Genomic DNA, 22,605 nt, shown 5'->3' on the forward strand with positions numbered 1-22,605 from the left:
GTGCTCTTCCCATTGGCCGGTTCGAAGTCCCCACTCCCCTCTGATCCTGCCCCCTGTGGGTTGTGCTTGCCACTCCGACACCCCTCCGTCTTGGATTAGCCAACACAGGCAAACCACTCGCTGTGATTGGCACAGGTACAGCATCCGCGCTGTGATTGGTCGCCACTCTGTTTCCCATGCTTTTCAATGGAAGCAGAGAAACTATGTAAAGGGGGCCCCGATCTGAGCCCAAGGGGCTCTTTCTGTTGCTGGCATGGAGGCTGACTAAGTGGAGTGCCCCAGGGGAATTTGCCAGAGACACCCAGAATGAGGCGTGAGGCAGATCCAAGCGGGAGATTCAAACCTGCTTGTACCTTGGAACGTGGCTGCATGCCGGAGACGTGGAGAACGAGGCGCGGGGCTGATGCGCGCGGCAAATTCAAACCTGCTTTGAGCCCTAGGAGTTGTATCTTTGTCGGAGACGCAGAGAGCAGGACTTTTAGCAGCATTCTTTTAAAGCGCTTGCTCGCGTACAGCAGCACCAAGGTCTGGACAGTCTCTAACCCTACGCTGTGTGGAAGCAACCCCCGGGTCTGACTTTGAAGTGGTTGGTGCCTGGCACCAAATTAGCGGATCGTCGGCGTACGTAGCCAAGTTCAGGATAGGAGAGTAGCGGATCGTCGGCGTACGTAGCCGAGTTCAGGATTGGAGAGTAGCGGATCATCGGCGTACGTAGCCAAGGTCAGGATTGGAGAGTAGCGGATCATCGGCGTACGTAGCCAAGTTCAGGATTGGAGAGTAGCGGATCGTCGGCGTACGTAGCCAAGGTCAGGATCGGAGAGTAGCGGATCGTCGCGTACGTAGCCAAGGTCAGGATAGGAGAGTAGCGGATCGTCGGCGTACGTAGCCAAGGTCAGGATCGGAGAGTAGCGGATCGTCGCGTACGTAGCCAAGGTCAGGATTGGAGAGTAGCGGATCATCGGCGTACGTAGCCAAGGTCAGGATTGGAGAGTAGCGGATCATCGGCGTACGTAGCCAAGGTCAGGATCGGAGAGTAGCGGATCGTCGCGTACGTAGCCAAGGTCAGGATCGGAGAGTAGCGGATCGTCGGCGTACGTAGCCAAGGTCAGGATCGGAGAGTAGCGGATCATCGGCGTACGTAGCCAAGGTCAGGATCGGAGAGTAGCGGATCGTCGGCGTACGTAGCCAAGGTCAGGATTGGAGAGTAGCGGATCGTCGGCGTACGTAGCCAAGGTCAGGATAGGAGAGTAGCGGATCGTCGCGTACGTAGCCAAGTTCAGGATAGGAGAGTAGCGGATCATCGGCGTACGTAGCCAAGGTCAGGATCGGAGACAGGAGGATGGTCGTAAAATAGCCGGATCAGGAGTAGAGTGATGCGGAGTCCAAAGTCCGTAGCAAGTTCAGGCAACGGCAGGATAAACAAGCAAGGCAAGGCAGGAGATACAGGAACTCAATGCAGCAAGGCACGGCGGCACACAAGACTATGCTCAGCAATGTGTGTCTGGAGCAAGAGGGTATAAATAGGCCGATCCTCCAATGAAGAGCCAGGGCGGAACCAGGAAACCGAATCCTATAGGCTGCTGGTGCACACAGGTGTGCCCCATGATGCAGCCGAATCAGGAACGGAGATGGGACCGAGCACACGCCGACCCGCGCGCGTCACTAAGGTCAGGGGGGCGGAGACTGGAGCGCACGTCACTCCCACGCATGTCCTGTCCGTCCCCGGGGTGGAGACTGGGGCGTGAGACAGAGGGGAGGCTGGATGAGCGCAACCTCCGCGCGCCAGAGCAGGGGGCAAAGGTGGAATCTGTGGGCGGGCGGGCAGGCAGGCCGCGCAAGATCCACGCGCGCGCATAACGGGGCCTTGAGGCAGCGCCTCTTGAGTGTCTGTCGTGGCAGTAGCTTTAAGGTGAGGAGACAGTCTCCAGCCGCCAGGATGGCGAATACTCACAGAGTGTAAGCTCTGTTGGTGACTTTGAGCCGTGACTGCGGGCTCCGGCTGGAGTAAATGTCCATTATTGACACCTGTGTCCTGGGTGCTGCCTTGATCCCAGTGTTAAATTCTGGTCTTACGTGACATAGCGCACCTGTTCTGCAGCTGCAACAATCCCATGTCAAACGCTATCAACGTATTAGCTTCATGTTTTATATTAATGTCAGAAAGTTGATATGTGGCGGACAATGAAATGAATGTGGTGCCAACAGGAAGGGAAGATAAGAAATTGTATAAAAGAGCACCCAGATTGGTGAACAAAACAGAGACCATGGAAATTCACAGAGGAATCACAATGAGAAAAGTCTTTGTTCTGCTGCTGCTTCTTCTGAATATCATTGCTGCTGGTAATTATTCTTTCACATTTGAAAAATATTAGAATACTATAGCGTGAGGTCAGCCAGAAAATGTACTCTATAGCGTGAAGTCAGCCAGAAAATGTACTCTATAGCGTGAGGTCTGCCAGAAAATGTTACACTATAGCGTGAGGTCTGCCAGAAAATGTTACACTATAGCGTGAGGTCAGCCAGAAAATGTACTCTATAGCGTGAGGTCAGCCAGAAAATGTACTCTATAGCGTGAGGTCAGCCAGAAAATGTACTCTATAGCGTGAGGTCTGCCAGAAAATGTTACACTATAGCGTGAGGTCTGCCAGAAAATGTACTCTATAGCGTGAGGTCAGCCAGAAAATGTTACACTATAGCGTGAGGTCAGCCAGAAAATGTTACACTATAGCGTGAGGTCTGCCAGAAAATGTTACACTATAGCGTGAGGTCTGCCAGAAAATGTACTCTATAGCGTGAGGTCAGCCAGAAAATGTACTCTATAGCGTGAGGTCAGCCAGAAAATGTTACACTATAGCGTGAGGTCTGCCAGAAAATGTACTCTATAGCGTGAAGTCAGCCAGAAAATGTACTCTATAGCGTGAGGTCAGCCAGAAAATGTACTCTATAGCGTGAGGTCAGCCAGAAAATGTACTCTATAGCGTGAGGTCTGCCAGAAAATGTACTCTATAGCGTGAGGTCAGCCAGAAAATGTACTCTATAGCGTGAGGTCAGCAAGAAAATGTACTCTATAGCGTGAGGTCTGCCAGAAAATGTACTCTATAGCGTGAGGTCAGCCAGAAAATGTTACACTATAGCGTGAGGTCTGCCAGAAAATGTACTCTATAGCGTGAGGTCAGCCAGAAAATGTTACACTATAGCGTGAGGTCAGCCAGAAAATGTTACACTATAGCGTGAGGTCTGCCAGAAAATGTTACACTATAGCGTGAGGTCTGCCAGAAAATGTACTCTATAGCGTGAGGTCTGCCAGAAAATGTACTCTATAGCGTGAGGTCAGCCAGAAAATGTACTCTATAGCGTGAGGTCAGCCAGAAAATGTACTCTATAGCGTGAGGTCTGCCAGAAAATGTACTCTATAGCGTGAGGTCAGCCAGAAAATGTTACACTATAGCGTGAGGTCAGCCAGAAAATGTACTCTATAGCGTGAGGTCTGCCAGAAAATGTACTCTATAGCGTGAGGTCAGCCAGAAAATGTACTCTATAGCGTGAGGTCTGCCAGAAAATGTACTCTATAGCGTGAGGTCTGCCAGAAAATGTACTCTATAGCGTGAGGTCAGCCAGAAAATGTACTCTATAGCGTGAGGTCTGCCAGAAAATGTTACACTATAGCGTGAGGTCTGCCAGAAAATGTACTCTATAGCGTGAGGTCTGCCAGAAAATGTACTCTATAGCGTGAGGTCAGCCAGAAAATGTTACACTATAGCGTGAGGTCTGCCAGAAAATGTTACACTATAGCGTGAGGTCAGCCAGAAAATGTACTCTATAGCGTGAGGTCAGCCAGAAAATGTACTCTATAGCGTGAGGTCAGCCAGAAAATGTACTCTATAGCGTGAGGTCTGCCAGAAAATGTTACACTATAGCGTGAGGTCTGCCAGAAAATGTTACACTATAGCGTGAGGTCTGCCAGAAAATGTACTCTATAGCGTGAGGTCAGCCAGAAAATGTACTCTATAGCGTGAGGTCTGCCAGAAAATGTTACACTATAGCGTGAGGTCTGCCAGAAAATGTACTCTATAGCGTGAGGTCAGCCAGAAAATGTTACACTATAGCGTGAGGTCTGCCGGGAAATGTACTCTATAGCGTGAGGTCAGCCAGAAAATGTACTCTATAGCGTGAGGTCTGCCAGAAAATGTACAGTATAGCGTGAGGTCTGCCAGAAAATGTACTCTATAGCGTGAGGTCAGCCAGAAAATGTTACACTATAGCGTGAGGTCAGCCAGAAAATGTTACACTATAGCGTGAGGTCTGCCAGAAAATGTTACACTATAGCGTGAGGTCAGCCAGAAAATGTTACACTATAGCGTGAGGTCTGCCAGAAAATGTTACACTATAGCGTGAGGTCTGCCAGAAAATGTACTCTATAGCGTGAGGTCAGCCAGAAAATGTACTCTATAGCGTGAGGTCAGCCAGAAAATGTTACACTATAGCGTGAGGTCTGCCAGAAAATGTACTCTATAGCGTGAGGTCAGCCAGAAAATGTACAGTATAGCGTGAGGTCTGCCAGAAAATGTTACACTATAGCGTGAGGTCTGCCAGAAAATGTACTCTATAGCGTGAGGTCTGCCAGAAAATGTACTCTATAGCGTGAGGTCTGCCAGAAAATGTTACACTATAGCGTGAGGTCTGCCAGAAAATGTACTCTATAGCGTGAGGTCTGCCAGAAAATGTACTCTATAGCGTGAGGTCAGCCAGAAAATGTTACACTATAGCGTGAGGTCTGCCAGAAATTGTTACACTATAGCGTGAGGTCAGCCAGAAAATGTACTCTATAGCGTGAGGTCAGCCAGAAAATGTACTCTATAGCGTGAGGTCAGCCAGAAAATGTACTCTATAGCGTGAGGTCTGCCAGAAAATGTTACACTATAGCGTGAGGTCTGCCAGAAAATGTTACACTATAGCGTGAGGTCTGCCAGAAAATGTACTCTATAGCGTGAGGTCAGCCAGAAAATGTACTCTATAGCGTGAGGTCAGCCAGAAAATGTTACACTATAGCGTGAGGTCTGCCAGAAAATGTACTCTATAGCGTGAGGTCAGCCAGAAAATGTTACACTATAGCGTGAGGTCTGCCGGGAAATGTACTCTATAGCGTGAGGTCTGCCAGAAAATGTACTCTATAGCGTGAGGTCTGCCAGAAAATGTACAGTATAGCGTGAGGTCTGCCAGAAAATGTACTCTATAGCGTGAGGTCAGCCAGAAAATGTAACACTATAGCGTGAGGTCAGCCAGAAAATGTTACACTATAGCGTGAGGTCTGCCAGAAAATGTTACACTATAGCGTGAGGTCTGCCAGAAAATGTACTCTATAGCGTGAGGTCAGCCAGAAAATGTACTCTATAGCGTGAGGTCAGCCAGAAAATGTTACACTATAGCGTGAGGTCTGCCAGAAAATGTACTCTATAGCGTGAGGTCTGCCAGAAAATGTACTCTATAGCGTGAGGTCTGCCAGAAAATGTACTCTATAGCGTGAGGTCAGCCAGAAAATGTACTCTATAGCGTGAGGTCAGCCAGAAAATGTACTCTATAGCGTGAGGTCTGCCAGAAAATGTACTCTATAGCGTGAGGTCAGCCAGAAAATGTACTCTATAGCGTGAGGTCAGCCAGAAAATGTACTCTATAGCGTGAGGTCAGCCAGAAAATGTACTCTATAGCGTGAGGTCTGCCAGAAAATGTACTCTATAGCGTGAGGTCAGCCAGAAAATGTTACACTATAGCGTGAGGTCAGCCAGAAAATGTTACACTATAGCGTGAGGTCTGCCAGAAAATGTACTCTATAGCGTGAGGTCAGCCAGAAAATGTACTCTATAGCGTGAGGTCAGCCAGAAAATGTTACACTATAGCGTGAGGTCTGCCAGAAAATGTTACACTATAGCGTGAGGTCTGCCAGAAAATGTACTCTATAGCGTGAGGTCTGCCAGAAAATGTACTCTATAGCGTGAGGTCAGCCAGAAAATGTACTCTATAGCGTGAGGTCAGCCAGAAAATGTACTCTATAGCGTGAGGTCAGCCAGAAAATGTACTCTATAGCGTGAGGTCTGCCAGAAAATGTACTCTATAGCGTGAGGTCAGCCAGAAAATGTACTCTATAGCGTGAGGTCAGCCAGAAAATGTACTCTATAGCGTGAGGTCTGCCAGAAAATGTACTCTATAGCGTGAGGTCTGCCAGAAAATGTTACACTATAGCGTGAGGTCTGCCAGAAAATGTACTCTATAGCGTGAGGTCAGCCAGAAAATGTTACACTATAGCGTGAGGTCTGCCAGAAAATGTTACACTATAGCGTGAGGTCAGCCAGAAAATGTACTCTATAGCGTGAGGTCAGCCAGAAAATGTACTCTATAGCGTGAGGTCAGCCAGAAAATGTACTCTATAGCGTGAGGTCTGCCAGAAAATGTACTCTATAGCGTGAGGTCTGCCAGAAAATGTTACACTATAGCGTGAGGTCTGCCAGAAAATGTACTCTATAGCGTGAGGTCAGCCAGAAAATGTACTCTATAGCGTGAGGTCAGCCAGAAAATGTTACACTATAGCGTGAGGTCAGCCAGAAAATGTACTCTATAGCGTGAGGTCAGCCAGAAAATGTTACACTATAGCGTGAGGTCTGCTGGAAAATGTACAGTATAGCGTGAGGTCTGCTGGAAAATGTACTCTATAGCGTGAGGTCTGCTGGAAAATGTACTCTATAGCGTGAGGTCTGCCAGAAAATGTTACACTATAGCATGAGGTCTGCTGGAAAATGTACTCTATAGCGTGAGGTCTGCTGGAAAATGTACAGTATAGCGTGAGGTCAGCCAGAAAATGTTACTCTATAGCGTGAGGTCTGCTGGAAAATGTACTCTATAGCGTGAGGTCAGCCAGAAAATGTTACACTATAGCGTGAGGTCTGCCAGAAAATGTTACACTATAGCGTGAGGTCTGCCGGAAAATGTACAGTATAGCGTGAGGTCTTCCGGAAAATGTACTCTATAGCGTGAGGTCTGCCAGAAAATGTACTCTATAGCGTGAGGTCAGCCAGAAAATGTACTCTATAGCGTGAGGTCTGCCAGAAAATGTACTCTATAGCGTGAGGTCAGCCAGAAAATGTACTCTATAGCGTGAGGTCAGCCAGAAAATGTACTCTATAGCGTGAGGTCAGCCAGAAAATGTACTCTATAGCGTGAGGTCTGCCAGAAAATGTTACACTATAGCGTGAGGTCTGCCAGAAAATGTTACACTATAGCGTGAGGTCTGCCAGAAAATGTTACACTATAGCGTGAGGTCTGCTGGAAAATGTACAGTATAGCGTGAGGTCAGCCAGAAAATGTACTCTATAGCGTGAGGTCAGCCAGAAAATGTACTCTATAGCGTGAGGTCAGCCAGAAAATGTACTCTATAGCGTGAGGTCAGCCAGAAAATGTACTCTATAGCGTGAGGTCTGCCAGAAAATGTACTCTATAGCGTGAGGTCAGCCAGAAAATGTACTCTATAGCGTGAGGTCAGCCAGAAAATGTTACACTATAGCGTGAGGTCTGCCAGAAAATGTACTCTATAGCATGAGGTCTGCCAGAAAATGTTACACTATAGCGTGAGGTCAGCCAGAAAATGTACTCTATAGCGTGAGGTCAGCCAGAAAATGTACTCTATAGCGTGAGGTCAGCCAGAAAATGTACTCTATAGCGTGAGGTCAGCCAGAAAATGTTACACTATAGCGTGAGGTCTGCTGGAAAATGTACTCTATAGCGTGAGGTCTGCTGGAAAATGTACTCTATAGCGTGAGGTCGGCTGGAAAATGTACTCTATAGCGTGAGGTCAGCCAGAAAATGTTACACTATAGCGTGAGGTCTGCTGGAAAATGTACAGTATAGCGTGAGGTCTGCCAGAAAATGTTACTCTATAGCGTGAGGTCTGCTGGAAAATGTACTCTATAGCGTGAGGTCAGCCAGAAAATGTTACACTATAGCGTGAGGTCAGCCAGAAAATGTTACACTATAGCGTGAGGTCTGCCAGAAAATGTACTCTATAGCGTGAGGTCAGCCAGAAAATGTTACACTATAGCGTGAGGTCTGCCAGAAAATGTACTCTATAGCGTGAGGTCAGCCAGAAAATGTACTCTATAGCGTGAGGTCAGCCAGAAAATGTACTCTATAGCGTGAGGTCTGCCAGAAAATGTACTCTATAGCGTGAGGTCAGCCAGAAAATGTACTCTATAGCGTGAGGTCAGCCAGAAAATGTACTCTATTGCGTGAGGTCTGCCAGAAAATGTTACACTATAGCGTGAGGTCTGCCAGAAAATGTACTCTATAGCGTGAGGTCAGCCAGAAAATGTACTCTATAGCGTGAGGTCAGCCAGAAAATGTACTCTATAGCATGGGGTCTGCCAGAAAATGTTACACTATAGCGTGAGGTCTGCTGGAAAATGTACTCTATAGCGTGAGGTCAGCCAGAAAATGTTACACTATAGCGTGAGGTCTGCCAGAAAATGTACTCTATAGCGTGAGGTCTGCTGGAAAATGTACTCTATAGCGTGAGGTCAGCCAGAAAATGTTACACTATAGCGTGAGGTCAGCCAGAAAATGTACTCTATAGCGTGAGGTCAGCCAGAAAATGTTACACTATAGCGTGAGGTCTGCCGGAAAATGTACACTATAGCGTGAGGTCTTCCGGAAAATGTACTCTATAGCGTGAGGTCAGCCAGAAAATGTTACTCTATAGCGTGAGGTCTGCTGGAAAATGTACTCTATAGCGTGAGGTCTGCCAGAAAATGTTACACTATAGCGTGAGGTCTGCCGGAAAATGTACACTATAGCGTGAGGTCTTCCGGAAAATGTACTCTATAGTGTGAGGTCTGCTGGAAAATGTACTCTATAGCATGAGGTCTGCTGGAAAATGTTACACTATAGCGTGAGGTCTGCCGGAAAATGTTACACTATAGCGTGAGGTCTGCCGGGAAATGTTACACTATAGCGTGAGGTCTGCTGGAAAATGGACACTATAGCATGAGGTCTGGTGGAAAATGTTACACTATAGCGTGAGGTCTGCCAGGAAATGTACACTATGGCGTGAGGTCTGCCGGGAAATGTACACTATAGCGTGATGTCTGCCGGGAAATGTTACACTATAGCGTGATGTCTGCCGGGAAATGTACATTATAGCGTGAGGTCTGCCGGGAAATGTTACACTATAGCATGGGGTCTGTGGGAAAATGTTACACTATAGCGTGATGTCTGCCGGGAAATGTACATTATAGCGTGAGGTCTGCCGGGAAATGTTACACTATAGCATGGGGTCTGTGGGAAAATGTTACACTATAGCGTGAAGTCTGCCGGAAAATGTATACTATAGCGTCAGGTCTGCCGGGAAATGTACATTATAGCGTGAGGTCTGCCGGGAAATGTACATTATAGCGTTAGGTCTGCCGGGAAATGTACATTATAGCGTGAGGTCTGCCGGGAAATGTACATTATAGCGTGAGGTCTGCCGGGAAATGTACATTATAGCGTGAGGTCTGCTGGGAAATTTACACTTCCTACTAGATCTGAGCGCTTCTCCTACGTGTGAAGAAGTCTTCACAGTAAGTTAAATGTATCAAGATATGTTTCTCCAATGTTGGCCCTGCTGCAGCTAGTAACATAAGGAGCTGTCATATGGAAATATAAGAGAGGTTATGGAGGAGCTGTTTGACACATATAATATTCTGTGTCTTGCTGGTAGTTTTCCTCCATGGTTCGAGTGTCCATTAAAGTACCAGGAATGAGCTATACATACAGATGCTAAAGGAAAACTGTGTGCTTTCTCCACAGCCCTCCCTATCTTTCCTTTTGCTTTCGTATTTAGGGTAGGCATTCACTCCTAAATATTAGCGCACACTTATCATAAGGAGAACAGACACACTTGTCGTGAACACTCCATTATGTCTCCATGCTTATTGTGTTTTGTTCACTAGGTCAGGCCCAGAGACGCTTCACCACAGCTTTCTTGGAAAACAACTCAAGATCTCCATCAACAACATTACAACTGTATCTGGTCACTTACGATAAGGCAGCTACAGTCACCGTCACTGTGTCCCAACCAAGATTCAACCAGACCGTGCTAGTTAATAGGGACAGCAATGTCATAGTGAGCCTGGGCTATGAGTACATGATTTACGAGAAGCACATATCTTCCAAGGCAGTAATAGTGACATCTGATGCAGATATATCTGCCTTTGTATTTTACACAAATAATGAATCTGCTGATGCCATGGCCTGCCTTCCTCAAGAAGACTTGGGCACGGAATATTACATCTTTACATCTGGAGCAGGGAAGGCCAATCAATTTGCTGTTGCTAATGGGATGGAAGGGGTAGCTTGGGTGAACATAACAGTCTCGGGCTCCATCTCATTTAATGGTTTTAAATATGGCAACAAGGAGACTTTCTCAATCCCTCTTGAATATCAGCAGGTTGTTCAGTTCCAAAGCCAGACGGATCTAACAGGCACCAGAATTATATCCACGACACCTGTGGCTGTTTTCAGTGGAAACAAGTGCTTTACAGGCATAAACGCAGCATGTGACACCATAGTCGCGCAGCTGTATCCTGTGCAGAATTGGGGGAGATTCTTCGCTGTGTTTCCACTGTTAAACCACTTTCGAGATCACATTCACATAATGGCTGCACGCCCAAATACCTTAGTGTACATTGAGGGATCCAGAGAAACCAACCAGTTTATTCTAGGAGAAGGATCCCATATACGGCTGACTATGATGGAGAGTTATCTGGTGAATTCCACCAAACCTGTTATGATTTCATATCTGTTTCAAGATTGCCAAACTGGACCCGTTGATTTTTACGACCCATTTCTCACTACAATTCCACCTATAACATTGACAAGGAAATATTATAAGTTTGTAACCCAAGAACTCTACTACAACTACCTTCTGATTGTCTCACAGTCACCCTCACCCTCTGAGTTCTACCTTGACCATCAACCCCTCGATCTGTATAATGTATCCATCAAGGTGTTAAATGGATCCAGTGGCTGGGAGGTCTTTTTGGGCAAAACAGGTGGACAGCACGAAATATACCACGAGTCCTCTGCATTCACTATCTCTGTTTATGGAATTGAAAATTATGTTTCCTATGGATATTCACTGGGTCAACAAACAAAATACCCAGGTAACCACATGTGTCGTCGTTCTAGCACCACGTCCATCACCCAGAACTGCACCCTAAACATGCACTAAATAATAGCCACTGGTGGCACACAATAGTAGCTAAGTATTAAACCGGAATGCAAAAAAGCGTATTGCTTTCCGGAACATACACACACTGTAATCGGTGTCAGATAATCATAGCTTTTTGACCATACCCAATGAGTTTAAACGTCCTCGAAGTACCTATAGAACACCATCTGGTGTTTGTAGAAGCTCTCCTAATGTCACTGTAGTTAGTGCCTAGTATGGCATTGTCATGATTTCCTATCACATTAACTTGGTTAGCGCAGCAGAAGTATGACTGATCTGGTGCCTATTTTTCATTTGTCAGATCCACCGTTCCCGCAGACAACAGAAGAGCCAGAAAGTTCATCAGTTCTACGTTGCCTTTCCCTTGGTGCTGTGTACCAACTTCCTCTTAGCTTGGTATCCGAGGCTGACCTGTCTGTGTATGATATTCACCTTGAAGATCCCCTGTGCCAAGCAGTGCAGGAGGGGCACTGGGTTATCATTAAGATGCCGTTCAACAGATGTGGCTCCAGAGTTTTGGTGAGATGTTCTTTTCCTCCTAACAGTAGTATCCTCACTTCTATTTTAAAGATACTACCTGTACTTAGATGGTTTTGAAAAAGAAGAGCATACGAAGTCCAAGTAATAACTTTAAAAAATGTCCCAATCCTGATACATATAAACGTATAGTCACAGTAATAATTCATGCCATGTAATGATGGAACACATACTCCTATGTAGAATATCTGTATTCTATGGTGGTCTCACAAAAGTACCTACCAGTCGCCTTCTTCTCTCCTTTGTCAATGGTTACTTGGGTTCTGTGATGCAACAAACAAGATTCATTTTGGTAAAGAATACTTGGGGGTTTGATTTTTCAAAATATCCCAAAATTCCAGAATAGATGGATTTTTACCAAAATATGTACTGTACATGTTTTGTGTACATGACCAATAAACAAACCCTATCGTGCATTTCATATTGTCTATACCCTACCACTCTGCCTGTATTTTGGAGCTTTGTAAAAAAAAAAAAAAAACACAGGACAATGCAATTAAACTTTTTATTTATTTGGAGAGAGAGGTACAGTGGGTATCAAGTTACACTAAAATCCTACTCCTGATTATTATGTTAACAAAGTTTCTTCGTGTCTTGCTCCTTGGACCCACTCTTCAAATATATGTGAGCCACAGTCGTGCTTTTCTGGAGAGAAAAAAAACTATTGTAAAAATGTGGTGTATAATTTTCCTCTTCTGAATCAGCTGAAAAGTAAATATATATAGTCTCACAAAGGCACATACCTTTAGAAACCATGGTTACAGACAGTGTTGATCCTCTGTTTTGCACACCTGCTTATAGTATGTCATTGTCATGACAACTTGTTGTAACCAGTGTTGAGAACGAATCATCTCAGGAATTATTTAGCTACTTCGTTCTATCGCAGATATTTTTCTGCTGTGATGTCTTTGAGTTCCCAATAATGTTTTATACACACATTTGCTTCACAGTGTAAATGTAAGTCCGCTGACTTCTAACATCAAACATAACAAGGATTTTTTTAAATAAACTATCTGTGATCCTTAGTGGAAGCATGCTTCTCACATATTATGTATACAAGGGGTAATATTGATTTTACTCTACCTCGCGATACCATAGGGAATAAATTCCATCTATCAATGTCGGAAGAGATGCAATTAAAGAGAGATGGAAAATGACACTTGATCATTTTCATTAAATCATGGCATCTAAAGTTACCAAGGTACAGTATTTTAATTTACAGGACCAGTTTCCTGCAGTACCAGGGAGATAATACTTAGAAATAGGCATTATTTCAGATTTTTATATATTTATTTTGTAACCTGATACCACAGAAATTGATTAATGTATTCCATCGGTGCTACAATCAATGTCTGTGGTTCAGAGTCAATAAAATGTAATATGCATAAAGCCATCATTTGTTATGCTCTTAAATATTTGAAATCATTATACCTGTAACTTGTTGATTGTTCCTAATACGATTAGCCAGTGGTTCTATTGCAAAGAGGATTAATAAAGGTGATAGAGGACAGTCCTGCTTGGTTCCTCAGTGTAGTTTGAAAGGTTTGGAAATAATCCCATTTGTGTTCATTTTAGCTAAAATAGGGGATCTATTTTTAATAGGGAATAATTATACATGTGTATTTCTGTGAATTTATAAGATCAAGGTATTTTTGTACTCACCAAAAACATACAATGCACTTAAGACAATCAATACAATACCCATGAGAGAACGTTGTATTGTTTCTTCAGATTGAAGATGGGAAGACATTCTATGTAAATACCGTCTATGGGACTGTCCCAGAGACCAGTATCCATCGTATTGAAGTTCCTGTAAGGTGTGAAATGGTGGGGAACGAAACCCTTGGTTTGAACTTTCATCCCAAAGTCACCGACATGATTTCTTTGGGTCATTATAACATCTCCCTGAGACTATACCAAAGTGAGGCCTTCAACGACCCGATTACAACGTATCCTTATGAAATCGATCTACATGGCAATCTTTATGTGGAGTTTAAAGTGGAATCAGATGATAAGGACCTGCAGATATTCACAGAAAACTGCAAATCTTCCCCTTTGTTAGAGGATGGAGGCCAAACTTACAACCTCATTGAGCATGGGTGAGAAGCATATATAATGTATTTATACTCATACAGTTATTTTACACGACAATCCTGGGTATTGTCATTGTATCATGGTGTCCCAATGCTCATCATTGCTTTGATCTGTTTTATTAATTCAGAAACATATTTCTTCATTATGGATGCTAAATGCATGACTTTCTAACACTGACTTTTTATTGAGTTACCACTCTGTACCTCCCCGTTCACCAATCAAAGCAAATTATCGAAGTGAAACGTCTTTGCTGGCGCCTATAGTGTTTTCATGGGAAAAATGTATTCCTTTGTAACGACAAACTGTAACAAAAGTGACATCACGCTACTATTGGACGCACGCCCGTCACGCGCCCTACTACACATGTGCAGTACCGCCCTTATCCCGCTCCAAGTACACTCGCGCTCCCCCCTCTTCCAGGACGCATGCGCACTAACGGCCATCAGCTACTGTGCATGGTCGCTGGCCTTTGCACACGGCCGTGGTCCTCTGCGCATGCGCGCCACCAAAGAGGACGGACTGAGAGGGAGGAGAGGATCCGGGAACACCGGGCAGGGAGTGAGTGAGAGAGCCGCATCCCCCGAGACTCAGAGTCACACACACACATCCAGCCACACACACACCCAGAGTCACACACACAGTCACACACCCACACACACACACACACACACACATCCAGAGTCACACACACAATCATACATCCACACACACACACACACCCAGAGTCACACACACAATCATACATCCACACACACACACACACACATCCAGCCACACAAACACCCAGAGTCACACACACACACACACACACACACACACACACACACACACACAAGGAATTCACAGTTAGTATAAATATATTAGTGCAAATAGCTAAAACAGGCTGGGGGCGCCGTGCACGCGCATTCTAAGTCACACTTCTTTGTGTTTTGTCACTGAAATTGTGTTTTGATTTTCAATTAAAAACATCACCATCACAAATACAATTTGTGTGACAAAAGACAAAGAAGTTTCACTTAAAATGCCCGTGCTCGGCACACACAACTTTTTTTATTATTATTTTAATTGACATTGTGAGATAGGATTAATAGAACCTATTTCTTATGCCTCATGAAGAGCCCTGAATTATGAAATTTGTAAAAGTCAGATGCGATCAACATCATTTGCCCTCAGCAGTGTGGGGCACGTGGCAATCTCATATTTCTAATGCTACGAGGTGCTAATACATTTTCCAATGTCCTACTGCTATTATGTTATTTGTCATCAATCTCAGGTGTTCCCAGGACTCCACCGTGCACGAACACCCAGTTTTGGACCACAGAGAGCAACGCTTTGGTTTCCATGTGTTTAAGTTTGAAAATTTCCAGGAGGTGTATCTGTCCTGCGACGTCGTCATCTGCCATAATAATTCTTCTCCCAACCGCTGCACTCAAGGCTGCCTCAGCAGAAGGCACAGGCGTGATGTTCACACCTCCCAAAGCCAACTGGAGTCCGCCAGACTCTCTCAAGGGCCCATTGTATTTAACCATGGTAAGCTATGTTAATTCTATTTCCACCACATGTTTTTCTTCCCTCCTCTAATGTTACCTGATTACATCTTCTAGTAGTCAGACGCCTATCACTCCTATAACAGTTTACATGAAGATGAAGGAGTGACTCTACAATGGCCACCGGTCACAAATATAGATGAGATTCAATCTTCAAATTCCAAAGTTAGTTGCGTGCTTTTAAAATAACCCTTTCAAGACTTTTTTTCACAGTGGCCAAAAAATATAAGCCAATATTTGACTAAAATATTGGTTGCTTAATTAATGTTTATATACATTTATGTTGCATTTAAAGAGTTTCTAGACTTTATTTTTGTATGGCAAATTTCTTTTTTTGTCCTTTTTTTTTTACATCTGTTTAAAAAAATCCCATATTTTTCTCATTTCCCAAAGTTTAGCGATAAACGCTGTCAGATTTTATATGTAGTTTCCCTTAAGAACTACCCAGGTCTCACATGCTACAGTATATACAGTATCTGGGATGCCAAGGGCAGATCATTGTTTTGTCTCACCCTACCATAAAGCATCACTGTGTTCGTCCTATCATTTATTCTGTATTACAATACATTCTGAACATTACAAACACAAGAACATTCTTGATGCTTTGTAGACAAAAAACAGAAGTGTGGCTATAATTACAGACGTAAAGAAAGAAAGTGAGAGCACTCATCGCAGTAACATTTGAAAAAGATCAAGAAACAACGAATGTGGGGAATTCTTCACCAATTGAGCAGCCACCTGGCCGGAATAACCCTGGTTTCTTTGCTGCAGGCTGTTGGTAGCAGGATATAATTGTTCTAGGTCTGACCCATGGGACCTGTATGCCGACCTCAATGATTGATACACATTCCAGCCTAGCTACTCACCTGCAATCAAACCATTGCTTTTGTTCTGCTAGTTCTTCTCTTTTTCCAGCTCTATTATTTACACCAACAGGAGTTCGTGGGAAGTCCTTCTGTGTGAATTTTGAAACAAAAAACACAAGGGTGATTCAACAGGGAACATTAAATCCAGACAGCATTGTGTTTACAGTGTCTTGACTGACATCTGTCTGGTTGGTAAAACACAGCCTGCCAGCATTAATGGCACTTTGTTCTGTATATCTGCTATACAGGCGGTCCTCAGTTATCCAACAGAATCCGTTCTGGAAGTAGAGTTGGATAGTGAAACCGTTGTAAAGTGAGTCCCATGTTAATCAGTTGTGGTGAGCGTCGGATAACGCATTCTGGCGTCGAAAAACGGCCCTTAGGGTTGCATTGGAAAGTGTTGGATATGCCATTCATTGCAAAGTGAAACTTTGGATAGCGAGGACTACCTGTACATGCACCGGAGTGGTATTTGTTGACTTTGGACTATTGTTTGTATTTTCTCCATTTTGCGATACAAAAAACACAATCTGAAGTAACCCTGATACCTTTTGGGATGGTTTACTTTTGTTTTTGTTTATTTTTTTTTGGTTATCTCCTTCTACTACTGTTCTATTCCTTTACTACCTATCATGGGCTGGTGGGATTTTAACAAGTTACCATAAAGTCCCCTACTTTTCGGCACAAATCTGGAAACGTTGGTGATTTATTTAACACCTACATTGATCTATTAAGTAATTTATTTATTTATCAAATATTTTACCAGGAAGTAATACATTGAGCGTTGCCTGCCATTTTCAAGTATGTCTTAAGCACAGAGTTATGATAATCAGTGTCAGAATTCCCGTTAGCCCCGGGCCTAGGGCGGAAATTTGCCGCGCTCTCGGGCGTATTGGGCTTGATGGGAAGGCACTCCCATGTGTCAGCCGCCTCCTTTCTGCCACCCATCTGCTCCTTTGGAATCCCTGTGTCAAATGACACCGTGGACGTCACGAACGTGGCGTCACACGGCGCGCCAAATGACATAATGACGTTGCGTTTCCATGGCAACGCACCACCGGGCGACGTCATTTGACGCTGGGATTCCAAAGAAGCAGGAGGGCGGCAGAAAGGAGGCGGCCGACACAGGCCAGTGCCAAGGGGCGGCAGGTTTTGAAATCCGCCGCTGATTACAATACATGGTTTCATTAAATGAGCAGAGGTTATATATTCAATTTACAGACATTTCATGGACAGTTAGAGATAAGTATAGTGAGAAGTTTGACAGAAAGTTTTTATCGGTGTTACAGTGTTGCCACCACCAATAGTTGTAAACCAGTCTGCAACCTCTGATAAGTGCCATGCTTTCAGCCCTCACTTGCATGCCCCTACCCAGAATCCCATGCTCCTGTAATGGATGTATAATTAATACATAAAGGGTTCCAGCAAAGTAGTAACAACTAGGTGGGACAAGTGACACTTATCGGCCATCAAATTATATGTTTCTATGTTCTATATTTCTAATAGGAAAGTGATTTCCCAACTAGTAATGTTAGTAAACAACAGGCAAATGTCTACAGGTCTTAGGCTGGTGGATTATCCCCAAGTGAAATGCTGTTTTCCCAACTCACCCTCAGAATGCATTTAGAATGATGATTGCAAAGTTGACTTTTTTTTAGAGTTCTCGCCACTGCATCACAATGAAGGTCAGTAACTTTGTCTCTGTCACCTTTATTCTGCAGGAGGTCCACTCCAGGGCAGCCAGGATGAGTTCATGTTCCCTTCTTCAGTCTTTATCAGCGCTCTCTGCGTTGTAGCATTGCTGTCTTGTGGGGCCCTGCTGCTTCAGAAGCGCTACTACAGGATACAAGGATACACTCTCCTGCAAAACAGAGGCGAGTGACAGCAGGACCAGGGGATCAACGTCATCTACATTGTAAAATCCTTGGAATGAGCGAACTCTTTAACTATTCTACCAATATTTGTCAATATTTTTTTATATGTGTTTTATTGTTGTCTTTCAAAACCCATTGTTCTGCTGAGGATAAACACACTCTCATGACTCCTTCTCTGCCTGGGAATTGCATGACCACTAACAGAGATGGGTTGATCCCAATAATCCCTTGGTTTCCAGAGGTTTGCAATTTTGCAATGCATTGAGGAGCAGTTCTTCATGGATGTAACAGTTTGTACAGAGTTTTTTAAATAGTGCATAGAGTGCACCAGCTTATGTGTGTGTGTTATATACACACACACACTTCTCTAACCTCTTATAAGCTAATTTAGTTAATTAAGGATGCCTTGGCCTTGGCAGTTGCAGAATTGCACCCACTGTAATTAGAATAATTAGAAATGCCAGAGTAGATGCCTTGCTGCTATAAAGTTTATGTGGAACAAATATTTCTTAATTATAAGTATTTAATAGACAAATGTGCCTCTGTTTCTCCCATTCTGTATCTTATGGTAACTTTGCAAAATTCTCTCTTTGTGGGTTCAGTCTGTGTGCATGGCTTCACATTGCTGACCCCTCTTGCTGTGGATGGTAGAGGTGTCCCAGCTGTATGGTAAATGTACAAGTCTGCACTGCAGCACCATACTTTGCAATATATAATAACTCCTCTTACTGCTGCTACATTTCTGCTTCGTAAATGATTGAAATGCTCAAAATGATACATTGGAACATTTAAAACTTTAATGAAATGCATCTGTTGTGGACGGCACATAATTAAACGGCACTAATTATTAATGAGTGACACCAGTATGGATACTTCATTGAGTTTTATTATGGATAACTCATCAGTTTAATTGCATCAGTAATCCTGGAAACAAAAAAAGGTATTTTGTATTGACACGCTGGTTATAAACTTTCAGACTTTTGAAGTGAAACTTCTTAGCTGACGATAGCTCATTGGAAAATCTGATAAGGTAAAATGGGTTGAGTTGTGACTTGCTATGAAAGGGACTATGCAGACTGGGGCAGCACAAGTTCTCAGCATGATTGTCTGACAGGGCGAATTTAACAGAGATTGGGGGCGTGCACGCACCATGCACGCGCTCCCCGTGCCTTACCAAGTTCTTCCGCACACTGGAGCCTTTCGGTCTCCTCTACCCTGCGATCGTGCAAGTGGCAGAGATCGTGCGCATGCGCAGGTATCTGAAGGCGCTCGCACATGCGCTTAAACATCAATGCTATTGCGCATGCGCTCATATTTGACATGTGTGCCGGCATTACCACTACCTATGACCGGCTCCACGGCTGCCTGTGAAGAGCTTCCAGGCACAACAATGCCGCTGCTACATGTGCGGTGCAGCCCCGGCCCGATCAGAACCACTACAGGACTGACCTGCAGCTGACAATTGCCTGGCCCTACTCACTGCGGGGGACACGCATTCTATTTATTTTGTACTTCAGTTTATCATTTAAATGGAATTAAACCCTTTGACGAGTGTAAAAACACTAAGAAGTGTCACTTGTAACATGCGTGCTCGCCACACACACCTTTTTCTCAAGGGAATGTTTGAGAAATACAAGTTCAGTCCCACATAGCAGCGAACTGAAGTAATGGCAGCGATATGTTTGAGAAGTTAAAACTGAGTGACTGACCAAAGGGAACTAATTCCAGTGACATGTTTAAGGCTTTGTCCCCGGTGGCCGTGACGGCGGGCGTGGTGCCCACAGGTTATGGCCCACTATGGGGCCGGCCCCAGTAGCTGCCTGTGCGCCCCGGCGCGATGCGCAACCACATTTTGCAAACACAAGGATTTTGTCTTTGCTTGTGGCGTCGGAGCGCTGGCCACGTCACAGCAGCGTTTCAGCCAATGAGGGCCAACCAGCCGTGCGATGTCATGGCCGTGCCCCCGCGTTGCCTGGAGTCCACCAGGTCGCGCTGCTGCCGGGAATGAGTGCCGCCAGGCACCCCGCACGCACAGGGGCCGTCGCCTAAGCCTTAGGCCGTGCTTATAGTGCCGGCGATGCGAATTCGCCCAAAAACAAACGCATTGCCGCCGCCCCCGCGTGCGCTTATAGTGCACGTGACGGCGCTGTCGCGAAAACCCGCCGCCGGCAAAATTTGATTTTTCAAGGGCCGTCACCTTGAACAAATCAAATTGCGGGAATCCCGCGATGCGGCCGACCGGCGAAAGATAACTTTTGCCGTTGGCGACGGGTGAAATCACCCATCGTATCGCCGTCGCCATCGGCGGCACTATAGGCAAAGCCTAAGGCGTCTCATCTGGGCGATTGTTAAAAAAAAATTTTTTACCAAATCTGACACCTATATGTATTTTTATTTTTTATTTAAAGTTAGACTAGGGAGGGGTTTAATTTCCTCTGGCTCCTCCCTGTCATGTGATGTCACTGTGTGATGTCACTGTGTGATCAGCGAGTGCTTGTCCCCCTTCCTCACCTCCCCTTATCTTCATTGTCTCTCTGATAAGGACGGGGTGGGATGAGGGAAAAGAAAACCCCTGATTGACAAACACTTCCCCATTCAGAGGCCCCTGAAAATGAGACCTGAATTGGGGATCACTAAAGAGCCCTTGTTGATGACATCCAGAGTGGAGGACAAATTTGATCAGCTCAGTACCTGCTGTGACGGCCATGGAGCGGATGCTGTTGCTGTGAATACTCTTGTCTGACCTTATGACCCAGGGTGGTCTGAATGCTCTCAAACAAGGGCACTTATGTAAGTGAAATACCTTGTGTTTTTAACATTAAAAACAGTATTATACTATTTGCTTTCCCTCTTTTGTATATGGATTCCCCCCCCCCCCTCTATATGGATCTGGAGTACCTGTCTGGAGACATAAGTTGGTAACTTTGAACAACCTCAACGCTTTCATTTCACGTTAAACATGTGAGTGCAAACTTTATAGAATTTCCAGCATTGAAATTATCTGTTGGAGCAGACAATATTGCACTATTTTGTGTTTTCACTTTCTTTTCCATATCCTGATGTGATTTGCGCACCTGTTTCTCCTTCGCATGTATGTATGTATGTACTGTATATGTGTATGTACTGTATGTATATATGTATGTATGTATGTATGTATGTATGTATATCTTGATTTATATACAGTAGTGCCATCCATGTACACAGCGCTTCACAGCAGTAATACAGGGGACATAATACTATCACATAATGGGAATAAGCGCTTTAGACAAAAACAACAATAGGAAAAAGTCCCTGCCCCATAGAACGTGCGATCTAAGTGGGTAGAACCCAATCCAGAGCTATTACACATGAATGAAGTTATCAATGTGATGTGCAATGAGTGATGTATAGAGAGTTAAGTTAGAGTCAATATAGACAATAATGAAGCAATGTGGTGAGGGATGAGAATGGCAATATATAAGTATAAATACAGGTTGTATTTGTACTATTGTGGCAGCCTACCTTTGAACCTGTTGGCCTATATTATATCATGTAACTTACAGCAGGTGGCGCTGATGCATGTTTAAAATAATTATTATCCATCGTTTTAATTACAGTCTGCTCCTGCACTGCTCGGGTTAAAATGTCTCTTAAATTTTCTAATGTTTTAGATTGTCCCTTGAGACCGGACTGCACCAAATAAGAGTTAAATTCTTCAGATAGTTTCTGTATGGGCAAGACATATATGGAGTATCTGGCACAATCCTTTTCAGAAATAACCAGCAGAGGAAGCACTGTTTTGGCCCTTTTTCAGACTCGGCATGGATGATACTGTATATTGTGTAACAAAGTTATTGGCTGCTCAGTTCCTGTGTGCAAATTCCACGAGTTCAGAGCATTCTTATGCTAGTTTTGAACATTCTCATGATCGTTCTCAGCATTCTCATGAGCGTTCTGGGCATTCTGCAATTGATGTTGAATTCCCCTCTGGCCTGATGCCTCAGGCTGATACAAGGCCCTGAGAAATCCATACACCTCTCCCCTCTTGTGACATGCCAAACGTTCGAAATAAAGCACGATACTACCGGAATATTAATGGCTGGGCTATTGGACATCTCTTTGTTGATGGTTACCGTCCGTGCCCCTACCTGTACCTGTAATTTGCATTCCAATGAATAAAATGTAATGTCGTTTTCAAATGATGTGGTTTGTAACTAGAATCCTATACTGATGCTATCATCAGAGATCAGAGACATTTTTGTGGCAGATTTTGTTTTTTTAACTCTTAGCTGCCTGAAGGTTTTGCAATGCGCTGGTGGTCCCTCTAGCAGTGGCCACTTCTGCTTTTTCGTGGAGGACAAACACCATAAAGATTAAGGAAGTGTCAATGCGTTGGATACAGCATGATTCCCTTTGAAGCTACCCAAGGCTTATAATTCAGATATTGGCCTATC

General features: G+C 44.3%; 1 protein-coding gene across 3 annotated transcripts; it reads left to right on the top strand.

Annotated features, from left to right (window-relative positions):
- The first annotated feature begins 2,270 nt into the window (after positions 1-2,270).
- On the top strand, positions 2,271-22,350 carry LOC142468184 (uncharacterized). 3 transcript variants are annotated; one of them, XR_012788594.1, is made up of 7 exons: positions 2,271-2,340; positions 9,975-11,186; positions 11,556-11,773; positions 13,523-13,890; positions 15,159-15,415; positions 18,020-21,133; positions 21,823-22,350. XR_012788594.1 is itself a non-coding variant. In XM_075574417.1 (6 exons), the coding sequence occupies exons 1-6, from the start codon at positions 2,289-2,291 to the stop codon at positions 18,178-18,180; spliced, it is 2,268 nt and encodes a 755-aa protein (XP_075430532.1). In that variant the 5' UTR covers positions 2,271-2,288; the 3' UTR covers positions 18,181-22,350. The 3 variants fall into 3 exon arrangements, 2 of the variants coding, with proteins under 2 accessions (XP_075430532.1, XP_075430533.1); XM_075574417.1 differs by having other exon boundaries at positions 18,020-22,350; XM_075574418.1 differs by lacking the exons at positions 18,020-21,133; positions 21,823-22,350 and adding an exon at positions 16,074-17,999.
- Positions 22,351-22,605: the final 255 nt, after the last annotated feature.

This window comes from Ascaphus truei, chromosome 17, assembly GCF_040206685.1.
Source record: "Ascaphus truei isolate aAscTru1 chromosome 17, aAscTru1.hap1, whole genome shotgun sequence".
In the NCBI taxonomy this organism is placed as follows: domain Eukaryota; kingdom Metazoa; phylum Chordata; class Amphibia; order Anura; family Ascaphidae; genus Ascaphus; species Ascaphus truei.